Genomic DNA, 13,754 nt, shown 5'->3' on the forward strand with positions numbered 1-13,754 from the left:
GGGGCAGGATACCACTGCAGTCACTAATTTTTTGACCAGGCAATCCATCCGCCGAGTCAGGGATTTTCGCCCAAGTCGTGACAACACCGGAACTCAGGAAAATTATTTCAGTCTGGGTCCCGGAGCCTGTGACGTGATGCCTCAGGGGCGCAGGAAAGGGTAAATAGCACTCTAAGCCTATATTAAAAGCAGAATTCACAAAAGTGGCGCTGCAACAACATACAAAAAAAAAAACTTAAACATTTTAGAACTTTCTGAAAAATTATTTTGCTATGTCCTGATGATGGTTCGCTGGGGGTGGAGTCACTGTGACGGGCCTGGACGTTTCCTCCATACACAGCAGCCACCCTCAGTGATCTGGTGAGTCAGCCTCTCAGCCTCTCTTGTGAATCCTGCATCACTACTCACCGGTAGATAAACAATTATGGATTCCAGTTTTCACTCAGGAAATTTTTTGTCCTGGGGGTTGAGGAAACTGAAATCCACATCGAAACCTGATTCCCTGTAGATTGCTCTGATTGTTCTTAGACATAGGGAAGAGATTTACCGTGACACAATCACAACACTGTGACACAACCATAACACAACGTGACACAACCACAACACCGTGACACAACACTGTGACACAGCCACTAACATCACAACACACAAGCAGGCATTGACCACACAACACCGACACACCTACGCACATTGTGCCACTGACTGACCTGGAGAGCTGGAGGACGGACTCACCGTCAGGAGTACCTCCTGATTGTCTGCCAGTGCCTGCTTGGCTAGATACCGCTCTCTCTTCACTTTAATCTCCACCGACTCGGGAATATCTGGAACCATCCAGTCGATACAACGGAGACTGAAGAAGACCACGTGCTAGAAGGACACAAGACTCAAGATGAAGTCAGACGTTCCAGGCACTCGAACATCTCCCTTACTCTCAGGCAGATCGCCCACACATACAGAATCATGTTTCTGCAGCTTAGAGGGGAAAAAGTTCCAGCTTGGTAAATATTGGCATCGGCTGCATAGTTACATATGTGCATCTAGTTGTGAGAGGATGTGGATGAGGGAATGGGTAAATCTCTGAAGTTTTCTTTGCTAAGAGCTGAAACAAAACAACTGAACCCACTCTGCAGCTTGTGGTCGTCTGATGTTACCACAGAGAATGCTGAACAGATTCATGGGCGTCATCTAATGCTAAAGCTGGTGCCAGCCCGTGAATGGTTACATGCTTCACTCATCGGACCTTGACTTGGAGATCACCTCAAATGCGATGATGAATCCGAGCCGCACAGCGAGGAGCTTCCAGTAGAAGAGAGTGTATTTCCCATCTTCATCCCGGAATGCTTTGTACCTGCAGAAAAAAGAGGAGGACACTGGAAGAGTCTATTGTGTTCTGTCATTCTTTATAACAATCATTACTGGGAACCAAAGTTGGCTTCCTCTCAGGAGGAGTGGGTCAGGCATTATGCACCAACCAGACTCACCTGCACAGGGTGTGGTTTGCCGAGACATAGCTGTGTGGGGAGTAGGAGAGACTAAAATTTAGATATCCTTCCAGATGACTGTCATACTCATACTGGTAGAGGAGACGTGGGAGAAAATCTGAGGTGAAGGCAATGAGGAAAGCCTGAAATGAGATAAGAGAGTCTGGTTCCCCTGATTCTCTAAGAACTTAGAGACCATGGTGTCTCATGTATCCTTGGTTCAGGCACCACTTACTTACATTGACTATAACAGAAAGTTGAGACAAAGCCTCTAGAATCAGAAACCAGACTCCAATGTTCTGAGCCCGCTCCGCCACCGGACGTCGGTATTCACATACAAACTTCTGGGCATCAAGACGAATCTCAACCCAGTTATTAAGCAGAGCAAAGAGAGGAGCCAGCGGGAAGGCAGCCACAAAAATGGTGATAAAACCGAACTGTATGACTAAAACAGAGAAAGATCTACCTGGTCAAGTCATCCATACAATGGTAGAGCAATATTGTGATGATGGTGTCAGTCATATGGTGGTTATATACATACAAGACTCCTCATATAAGAATTCTGCCCACTACTCACCCATCTCCAGGTATTCCTCAAAGAGACCTTCACATTCAATCAGCTCATAATCCTCCTCCCAGCGCTGAGGTTCCTCCAAGATCTGGGTTCCTCGCACTTTAGCCAGTTGCCTCCGCTGTCTCCAAGACTTCACTTTCCTGTTTGGAGATTTCATGCAGGGGGTTAGTATATGATAGTATGGAATCAAGGGATTACTGCTGATCAGAGCTGATTTGTTACCCTAAAGTTGTGGCAAACTGGAATGCTTGTGGCTCTGGACCCTAGAGAGACTGGCCGCGGTTTCATTGCAGCAATGTCTGTGAGCTTTTCCTAGTGACCCAGGGCCTACAGTATTAGAGGGGTAAACCTTATAAGACAGCATTCTTTAAAAATGCTTTTCTAAATCTTTGATATTGATGGACTATCGTTAGGATAGGATACCAGTAATGGATGGGTGGTGGTCTTACCGCCAGCATTGCCAACAGTCAGGTATTGCTGCGACCTCTTCATTGTTTACCAGGCTGTAATAGTGTTGCAGCTTACTTAAAGACAGGCCACATTGATTTATGCTACTTGTGCCTCTCATAAACATGGTGCCACAGAGATCTGGATACATCTGACTGGCCATGTTTCTTTATAGAAATCTGGATCCATCTGACCGGCCATGTTTCTCCACAGAGATCTGGATCCATCTGACCGGCCATGTTTCTCCACATAGATCTGGATCCATCTGACCAGCCATGTTTCTCCACATACATGTGGATCCATCTGACCGGCCATTTTTCTTCACACAGATCTGGATCCATCTGACCAGCCATGGTTCTTCACAGAGATCAGGATACGTCTGACCGGCCATGTTTCGACACATAGATCTGGATCCATCTGACCGCCCATTTTTCTTCACACAGATCTGGATCCATCTGACCAGCCATGTTTCTTCACAGAGATCTGGATCCATCTGACCAGCCATGTTTCTCCATAGAGATCTGGATCCATCTGACCAGCCATGTTTCTCCATAGAGATCTGGATCCATCTGATCAGCCATGTTTCTCCACAGAGATCTGGATCCATCTGACCGCCCATTTTTCTTTACACAGATCTGGATCCATCTGACCGGCCATGTTTCTTCACAAAGGTCTGGATCTATCTGACCGGCCATGTTTCTCCACAGAGATCTGGATCCATCTGACCGGCCATGTTTCTCCACATAGATCTGGATCCATCTGACCGGCCATGTTTCTCCACAGAGATCTGGATCCATCTGACCGGCCATGTTTCTCCACATAGATCTGGATCCATCTGACCGGCCATGTTTCTCCACATACATCTGGATCCATCTGACCGGCCATTTTTCTTCACACAGATCTGGATCCATCTGACCGGCCATGGTTCTTCACAGAGATCAGGATCCGTCTGACCGGCCATGTTTCTCCACATAGATCTAAATCCATCTGACCGCCCATTTTTCTTCACACAGATCTGGATCCATATGACCGGCCATGTTTCTTCACACAGATCTGGATCCATCTGACCGGCCATGTTTCTCCACAGAGATCTGGATCCATCTGACCGGCCATGTTTCTCCACAGAGATCTGGATCCATTTGGTCAGGCATGATTCTCCACAGAGATCTGGATCCATCTGACCGGCCATGTTTCTCCACATAGATCTGGATCCATCTGACCGGCCATTTTTCTTCACAAAGATCAGAATCCATCTGACCGGCCATGTTTCTTCACAGAGATCTGGATCCGTCTGACTGGCCATGTTTCTCCACAGAGATCTGGATCCATCTGACCGGCCATGTTTCTTCACACAGAACTGGATCCATCTGACTGGACTGTGTTTTCCACCTTTTTGTTCCCCTTAGACACAATGGCGCTGTCTGTCTGCTGTTATAGCCCATCTGTACTCAGGAGCGGTGAGTTGTGGGGCCTGACCCCAGTCTTGTATTTAGCTGCAGCTTCCTCGCTCTTCCTCACAACGATTACTGACATCTTCCTCTGCTTCCTTTCTCCGTCCTCGGGATACACTTCTCTGGATGTTTTTTCTCTATCGCATCCAGTAGCGGATCATAATAGGTCCTTTTTGGGCGGTAGCCCGGGACCCTGAGCACCTGGGGGGGCTCATGGCCACCCAAAATTACTTATACTTTTAATGGTGTATTGTCTCTGGGCTACAGTTCTGCCATGATTTTTACCACAATTTTGCACAAATCAGGGCATCATGAAATTATCTATCCTGTTCCATTAACACCACGCTACTGCTGCCATAGTTACATTGGGGTAGGGGGGGCCCAGGCTTGGTGAACAGCCCGGAGCCTATAATAAAGTTAATCCGCCCCTGATCGCATCACTCCCATATACTCTGCTCACCATTCCCTGTATACTCCACGCAGGGCCGGATTAAAGGGAGGGCACCAGGGGCACGTGCCCCGGGGCCTCCACCACTAGGGGGCCTCCACCAGCCCAAACCTGGAAGTAGGATTTGTGAAAAAAAGCAAACAGTAGAGGATGCACAACCTCACACAGAGTGTTCTGTATCCTTACTGTTTGCTGCTAACCATGGCTGCAGCAGCCTGTGTGTCCTGTGACTCCTGCTCCTCCCTGTTAGGACTGTGATATGGCTGAGAGACAGGACACCAGGGCAGCTGCAGGACAGTATACCCTGCTCAGTGTGAGCTAAAGGACCTGTGGTGATGTCAGGCCCATGTGAAGAGGGAGGAGCCAGACTTTGCAAGCTGTCGGAGGGGATGTGTATGGAGAGGAGCTCATGTCCATATAAGCAGGTAACCAGCCCTTCAATGTACACACACACCACAGCACAGAACTGCCTGTTACACACATACACACACACACACACACACCTGCCTGTTACACATACATATTTTTTATGAATGCTCACACACATACAGCTCTGCTATCTATACTTGCACACTCTGTACTCTCCACAATGTTTCCACAAATATGCCCACATTTTGTGGTGAGACCCACTACCCCCTTCAGTGGCCCAGTGCACAGTATTGCTGTACTGCTGGACAAATAGCCTCTGTCCCCATTACCACATGATGTCTGCCATGTTGCTGTTATATAGTATCTAGATTAACCAGGCTAAAGTTGGTTTCTTATTCAGAGGATTTTTTTGTTTTGTTTTAGCTATTATTCCTACAGAAAATGTATAATATTCATTACCTGCTTGTAAGTGAGGGGCCCTGAGGGGATTGGTGATAAATATGGCCAAAAGGAGCCCACGGTTGGCATAAAAATGGGCATCAAAGTAAAAACACAAAATCACACTGATAATAGACAGAGAGGGGGGACCCCACATCACACTGATAGTACACAGAGAGGGGGGACCCCACATCACACTGATAGTACACAGAGAGGGGGGATCCCACATCACACTGATAATAGACAGAGAGGGGGGACCCCACATCACACTGATAGTACACAGAGAGGGGGGAGCCCACATCACACTGATAGTACACAGAGAGGGGGGACCCCACATCACACTGATAGTACACAGAGAGGGGGGACCCCACATCACACTGATAATAGACAGAGAGGGGGGACCCCACATCACACTGATAATAGACAGAGAGGGGGGATCCCACATCACACTGATAATAGACAGAGGGGGGACCCCACATCACACTGATAGTACACAGAGAGGGGGGACTGAATTTGAAAGAAATGAAACATCTACAAACATTTCCACTACAATTCATGAAGAGCTCGGTGTCACAGCCATGTATAATGTTCATGAACATTATAAATCCCCTACAGTAAGGCATCCACTTGTATGGATGACTGTATATATTTTTTTTCTTTCTTGGGGTGGGGGTGGGGGGGAATGAGAGGCCCCAAACAAAATTGTCGCCCAGGGCCTCCACCAACCTTAATCCGGCCCTGACTCCATGCACCATTCTTTGTATACTTCCCGCACCATACTCCATATAGTCTGAACATTCCTACATAAGAAATCCCCATAGGGCTGGCAGTGAGACCCTGGCTCTGACTAGTCTAGCCACGATGACCAGGCTCGTTCCAAGTCGATCACAGGTTTTTTCCATCTAACGTGGATTGACACTGATTCCTGGAAAACCAATCATTAGATTTTATGTAGTCCTCTGGGGTCAGGGGTCTGATCTCCATAAAGGGGACCTCCGATCCTGAGGAGTTAGCGATCACTAATAAAGGGGACACTGAGTGTAGTGCGATGGAGAGACCCCCCATCACTGCCTGCAGCAAAAATACTGCCCGTACCCCAGTACTTACGGTACAAGGAACTCCTGCACATTGCTGACAATCTGCTTCCCAACCATTATAATGAAGAGCTGCTGAGCGAGTTCTATGAGACATCCGCCAGGACCGCACTGCCATGAGACACAGACACAGCACATTAAAGGACTACTCCGTCTCTCAGGTTCAAAAGCCTACCATTAAGTATTATAAAATGTTCATTAGCCTGGCATTCAGGTGAATGGGGCCGAGCTGCAGTACCAGACCCAGCCATATACAGGGGGGGGGGGGGGAAGCGCTGTTTCTGCACATAATGCAGATCCTTCCTCCTGATTTAGGAGATCACTAGAAATTAAACCAACTAGACAAGATGGGGCTCAGCCTCCGTTCTACTTACATCTTCGTTCCTCATGCCCATTAGTTTGCCGTACTCGCCGGGATATCCCACAAATCTGAAGGACAAAGACAGACCCGCATCAGGGTTATTACCAGCAAAAGTGTGGTGTTGTCAGGGCATGATGGCGGCATTGCTTTACTGCAGTGTAGTGATGCCCAGCATGCTTGTTAAATAGACACCAGAATACCAGTATTACCCAGAATCCTCCTGTGAGTGGTGACGACTTATGTATAGTTATCATCATTATGACTCTGCACTCCATCCTGCCCCGGGCTGTCACCTCCAGGCCATATCCACCCCTCTTGATACAACTCACCTGCCCTTGAAGAAAGCCACGTAGAATGGAGAGGAGTAGAAATTCACAAATTGGAAGATGAAAACTTTGAAGGTGAAAGCGTCTTCATGTAAGGTCTGAGTGCGATGCATCTCTGTGAGGAGGAAGAACACATATCAACATGTCTGCCGCCACAACCGGGTCTCCCAACCACATCTGTACTACCTCTGCAGTATCCCTGCCCTGACCATCATACTCCATCCACATCTGTAACCCTGCCCTGACCATCATACCCCATCCACATCTGTAACCCTGCCCTGACAATCATACCCCATCCACATCTGTAACCCTGACCATCATACTCCGTCCACATCTGTAACCCTGCCCTGACCATCATACTCCGTCCACATCTGTAACCCTGTCCTGACCATCATACTCCGTCCACATCTGTAACCCTGCCCTGACCATCATTTTCCGTCCACATCTGTAACCCTGTCCTGACCATCATACTCCATCCACATCTGTAACCGTGCCCTGACCATCATACTCCATCCACATCTGTAACCGTGCCCTGACCATCATACTCCATCCACATCTGTAACCGTGCCCTGACCATCATACTCCATCCACATCTGTAACCGTGCCCTGACCATCATACTCCATCCACATCTGTAACCGTGCCCTGACCATCATACTCCATCCACATCTGTAACCCTGCCCTGACCATCATACTCCATCCAAGTCTGTAACCCTGTCCTGATCATCATACTCCCTCCACATCTGTAACCCTGTCCTGACCGTCATACTCCATCCACATCTGTAACCCTGCCCTGACCATCATACTCCATCCAAGTCTGTAACCCTGTCCTGATCATCATACTCCATCCACGTCTGTAACCCTGTCCTGACCGTCATACTCCATCCACATCTGTAACCCTGTCCTGACCATCATACTCCATCCAAGTCTGTAACCCTGTCCTGATCATCATACTCCATCCACATCTGTAACCCTGTCCTGACCGTCATACTCCATCCACATCTGTAACCTGGTCCTGACCATCATACTCTCTCCACATCTGTAACCCTGACCTGACCATCATACTCCATCCACATCTGTAACCCTGTCCTGACCATCATACTCCGTCCACATCTGTAACCCTGTCCTGACCATCATAGACCATCCACATCTGTAACCCTGCCGTGACCATCATACTCCATCCACATCTGTAACCTGGTCCTGATCATCATACTCCATCCACATCTGTAACCCTGTCCTGACCATCATACTCCATCCACATCTGTAACCTGGTCCTGATCATCATACTCCATCCACATCTGTAACCCTGTCCTGACCGTCATACTCCGTCCACATCTGTAACCTGATCCTGATCATCATACTCCATCCACATCTGTAACCCTGTGCTGACCATCATACTCCATACACATAACCCTGCCCGACCATCATACTCCATACACATAACCCTGCCCTGACCATCATACTCCATCGACATCTGTAACCCCGTCCTGATCATCATACTCCATCTACATCTGTAACCCTGTCCTGACCATCATACTCCATGCACATCTGTAATCCTGCTCTGACCATCATACTCCATCCACATCTGTAACCCTGCCCTGACCATCATACTCCGTCCACATCTGTAACCCTGTCCTGACCATCATACTCCATCCACATCTGTAACCCTGCCCTGACCATCATACTCCATCCACATCTGTAACCCTGTCCTGACCGTCATACTCCATCCACATCTGTAACCCTGTCCTGACCATCATACTCCATCCACGTCTGTAACCCTGTCCTGATCATCATACTCCATCCACATCTGTAACCCTGCCCTGACCATCATACTCCATCCACATCTTTAACCCTGCCCTGACCATCATACTCCATCCACATCTTTAACCCTGTCCTGACCATCATACTCCATCCACGTCTGTAACCCTGTCCTGATCATCATACTCCATCCACGTCTGTAACCCTGTCCTGATCATCATACTCCCTCCACCTCTGTAACCCTGTCCTGACCATCATACTCCATCCACATCTGTAACCCTGTCCTGACCATCATAGTCCATCCACTTCTGTAATCCTGTCCTGACCATCATACTCCATCCACATCTGTAACCCTGTCCTGACCATCATACTCGGTCCACATCTGTAACCCTGACCTGACCCTCATACTCCATCCACATCTGTAATCCTGTCCTGACCATCATACTCCATCCACATCTGTAACCCTGCCCTGCCCATCATACTCCATCCACATCTGTAACCCTGTCCTGACCATCATACTCCATCCACATCTGTAACCCTGACCTGACCATCATACTCCATCCACATCTGTAATCCTGTCGACCATCATACTCCATCCACATTTGTAATCCTGTCCTGACCATCATACTCCATACACATCTGTAACCCTGCCCTGCCCATCATACTCCATCCACATCTGTAACCCTGACCTGATCATCATACTCCGTCCACATCTGTAACCCTTCCCTGCCCATCATACTCCATCCACATCTGTAACCCTGACCTGATCATCATACTCCGTCCACATCTGTAACCCTGCCCTGACCATCATACTCCATCCACATCTGTAACCCTGTCCTGACCATCATACTACGTCCACATCTGTAACCCTGTCCTGACCATCATACTCCATCCACATCTGTAACCCTGCCCTTGTCATAATACTCCATACACATCTGTAATCCTGTCCTGACCATCATACTCCATCCACATCTGTAACCCTGCCCTGATAATCATACTCCTTCCACATCTGTAACCCTGTCCTGACCATCATACTCCACACACATCTGTAACCCTGCCCTGCCCATCATACTCCATCCACATCTGTAACCCTGACCTGATCATCATACTCCGTCCACATCTGTATAACCTCTGCTGTGACCAATTGGCATGTGTTACATGAGGTTGGAGTGCCCCTTTAATAGGGTGGATGTGTCCTGTTATCTCTGATGGTCTCCTGTATGCTGGGCTGTTATGCGGCCGGCACATATGCCTCCCACAAGGGTGTGTGAGTAGCTGGTGGTCTCCCTCTCCTAATATTGACGTCCCTGCTTGGTCTCTATGATGGTCTTGTGTATCCGGCGTCCTGACCTCATAAATCTTCATCATTGTATTAGAGAAAGTTCTCCATATCTTATATTTTAGAGGGGTTATCCAGTGTTAGAGAAACATGGCCGCTTCCTTAGAGAGACAGCACCGCTCTTGTCTCCAGGCTGGGTGCAAGTTTTGTAACTCAGTTCCCTTGAAGTGAATGGAGCTTAACTGGAAATCACACCTGACCTGGAGACAAGAGCGGTGCTGTCTCTGGGAGGAAGCAGCCATGTTTTTCTAACACTGGATAACCCCTTTCCATTCTTCATCCTCATTATATCAGAGGATGAAACCCATGATGAATGAGTCCTGCACACAGAGCGGTGGGTTTGTTACCAAGTATCAGTGGTGACATTCCGCTGTGAGCTAAACCCTCCATCCTGACAGCAAGCAGAGATCTTATCAATGGGGAGGAGACCCCTAGAAAAAGCTGCAGAGTGTCCCATTATCCGGGGTCTGATCACCAGGCCAGTGCTGTGTCCCATTATCCAGAAACTGATCACTGGGCCAGTGCTGTGTCCTATTATCCAGAGACTGATCACTGGGCCAGTGCTGTGTCCTATTATCCAGAGACTGATCACCGGGCCAGTGCTCTGTCCTATTATCCAGAGACTGATCACTGGGCCGGTGCTGTGTCCTATTATCCAGAGACTGATCACTGGGCCGGTGCTGTGTCCTATTATCCAGAGACTGATCACTGGGCCAGTGCTGTGTCCTATTATCCAGAGACTGATCACTGGGCCAGTGCTGTATCCTATTATCCAGAGACTGATCACTGGGCCAGTGCTGTATCCTATTATCCAGAGACTGATCACTGGGCCAGTGCTGTGTCCTATTATCCAGAGACTGATCACTGGGCCAGTGCTGTGTCCTATTATCCGGGGTCTGATCACCGGGCCGGTGCTGTGTCCTATTATCCAGAGACTGATCACCGGGCCTGTGCTGTGTCCTTTTATCCAGAGACTGATCACTGGGCCGGTGCTGTGTCCCATTATCCGGGGTCTGATCACTGGGCCAGTGCTGTGTCCTATTATCCAGAGACTGATCACTGGGCCGGTGCTGTGTCCTATTATCCAGAGACTGATCACTGGGCCGGTGCTGTGTCCTATTATCCAGAGACTGATCACTTGGCCGGTGCTGTGTCCTATTATCCAGAGACTGATCACTGGGCTGTGTCCTATTATCCAGAGACTGATCACTGGGCCGGTGCTGTGTCCTATTACCCAGAGACTGATCACTGGGCCAGTGCTGTGTCCTATTATCCAGAGACTGATCACCGGGCCAGTGCTGTGTCCTATTACCCAGAGACTGATCACTGGGCCAGTGCTGTGTCCTATTATCCAGAGACTGATCACTGGGCCAGTGCTGTGTCCTATTATCCAGAGACTGATCACTGGGCCGGTGCTGTGTCCTATTATCCAGAGACTGATCACTGGGCTGTGTCCTATTATCCAGAGACTGATCACCGGGCCAGTGCTGTGTCCTATTATCCAGAGACTGATCACTGGGCCGGTGCTGTGTCCTATTATCCAGAGACTGATCACTGGGCCGGTACTGTGTCCTATTATCCAGAGACTGATCACTGGGCCGGTGCTGTGTCCTATTATCCAGAGACTGATCACCGGCTGGTGCTGTGTCCCATTATCCAGAGACTGATCACCGGGCCGGTGCTGTGTCCAACTATCCAGAGACTGATCACCGGCTGGTGCTGTGTTCTATTATCCGGGTCTGATCACTGGGCCAGTGCTGTGTCCCATTATCCGGAGACTGATCACCGGGCCACTGCTGTGTCCCATTATCCGGAGACTAATCTTTGGGCCAGTGCTGTGTCCCATTATTCGAAGGCTGATGGAGACTGATCAACGGCCGGTGCTGTGTCCCGTTATTCGAAGGCTGACGGAGACTGATCACCGGCCGGTGCTGTGTCCCATTATCCAGAGGCCAATCACCGGGCCGGTGCTGTGTCCCATTATCCAGAGGCTGATCACCGGCCGGTGCTGTGTCCCATTATCCAGAGACTGATCACCGTGACGGCACAGTAACCCATTATCCGGAGACTGATCACCGGGCTGGTGCTGTGTCCCATGATCCGGGGACTGATCACCGGGCCGGTGCTTTGTCCCATTATTCGGAGACTGATCACCGGGCCGGTGCTGTGTCCCATTATCTAGAGCAGTGCTTCTCAAACTTTTTCTACTGGAGCTTCACCCAACAGACCAGGGCAATGCCCGGGCCTCACCAGACTGACCAAGAAGGTGTCTGGGCCTCACTATCTGTGGTGAAAGTCCATTTAAAAGCTGAAAATAATACTAGGGCTGCCTTTCACCCATCTCCCAAGCTCTATATACTAATAAAGCAAGTACAAAATAAATTAATAATGTTGCTAAAATTGAGATTTTTGCAAACAGCAAAAGGACTGTTCAGATCATAGTTGTTTTGTGAAAACTGGCTCCCCAGCTGGGTCTCACGAACAACTAGGGGGCGCCTCACTGGTGAGGCCCGCCTCACAGTTTGAGAAGCACTGATCTAGAGAATGATCACCGTCGCGGCACAGTGTCCCATTATCCGGAGACCGATCACCAGGCAGGTGCTGTGTCCCATTATCCAGAGGCCGATCACCAGGCCGGTGCTGTGTCCCATTATCCAGAGGCCGATTACCGGGCCGGTGCTGTGTCCCATTATCCAGAGACTGATCACCGTGACGGCACAGTGTCCCATTATCTGGGGACTGATCACAGGGCCAGTGCTGTGTCCCATTACCTGGAGACTGATCACCGGGCCGGTGCTGTGTCCCATTATTCGAAGGCTGATGGAGACTGATCAACGGCCGTTGCTGTGTCCCGTTATTCGAAGGCTGACGGAGACTGATCACCGGCCGGTGCTGTGTCCCGTTATTCAAAGGCTGACGGAGACTGATCACCGGGCCGGTGCTGTGTCCCATTATTCAAAGGCTGACGGAGACTGATCACCGTCCGGTGCTGTGTCCCATTATCCAGAGGCCGATCACCGGGCCGGTGCTGTGTCCCATTATCCAGAGGCCGATCACCGGCTGGTGCTGTGTCTCATTATCTGGACACTGATCACCGGGCTGGTGCTGTGTCCCATTTTCTGGAGACTGATCACCGGCCGGTGCTGTGTCCCATTATCCAGAGACTGATCACCGTGACGGCACAGTGTCCCATCATCCGGAGACTGATCACCGGGCTGGTGCTGTGTCCCATGATCCGGGGACTGATCACCGGGCCAGTGCTTTGTCCCATTATCCGGAGACTGATCACCGGGCCGGTGCTGTGTCCCATTATCCGGGGTCTGATCACCGGGCCAGTGCTTTGTCCTATTATCCGGGGTCTGATCACCGGGCCGGTGCTGTGTCCTATTATCCAGAGACTGATCACCGGGCCGGTGCTGTGTCCTATTATCCAGAGATTGATCACTGGGCCGGTGCTGTGTCCCATTATCCGGGGTCTGATCACCGGGCCAGTGCTGTGTCCTATTATCCAGAGACTGATCACCGACTGGTGCTGTGTCCCATCATCCAGAGACTGATCACCGGGCCGGTGCTGTGTCCAACTATCCAGAGACTGATCACCGGCCAGTGCTGTGTCCTATTATCCGGGTCTGATCACTGGGCCAGTGCTGTGTCCCAATATCCGGAGACT

General features: G+C 49.7%; 1 protein-coding gene and 1 long non-coding RNA gene across 4 annotated transcripts in view; one reads left to right on the forward strand and one right to left on the reverse strand.

Moving 5' to 3' along the window:
- Positions 1 to 13,754, forward strand: part of LOC138770140 (uncharacterized) — a 181,352-nt gene that overhangs the window by 132,358 nt on the left and 35,240 nt on the right. The gene's annotated exons all lie outside the window — the stretch shown is intronic.
- ANO7 (anoctamin 7) overlaps positions 1 to 13,754 on the reverse strand; it is a 41,839-nt gene that overhangs the window by 2,411 nt on the left and 25,674 nt on the right. The window contains exons 16-23 of the mRNA XM_069949077.1: positions 6,993 to 7,104; positions 6,677 to 6,731; positions 6,316 to 6,413; positions 2,059 to 2,195; positions 1,721 to 1,926; positions 1,482 to 1,624; positions 1,258 to 1,348; positions 708 to 867 (exon numbers count right to left, since the gene is read on the reverse strand). Coding sequence (XP_069805178.1) covers positions 708 to 867; positions 1,258 to 1,348; positions 1,482 to 1,624; positions 1,721 to 1,926; positions 2,059 to 2,195; positions 6,316 to 6,413; positions 6,677 to 6,731; positions 6,993 to 7,104 — 1,002 coding nt within the window. The remainder of the gene's footprint in view (positions 1 to 707; positions 868 to 1,257; positions 1,349 to 1,481; positions 1,625 to 1,720; positions 1,927 to 2,058; positions 2,196 to 6,315; positions 6,414 to 6,676; positions 6,732 to 6,992; positions 7,105 to 13,754) is intronic.

Source organism: Dendropsophus ebraccatus, chromosome 12 (genome assembly GCF_027789765.1).
Source record: "Dendropsophus ebraccatus isolate aDenEbr1 chromosome 12, aDenEbr1.pat, whole genome shotgun sequence".
In the NCBI taxonomy this organism is placed as follows: domain Eukaryota; kingdom Metazoa; phylum Chordata; class Amphibia; order Anura; family Hylidae; genus Dendropsophus; species Dendropsophus ebraccatus.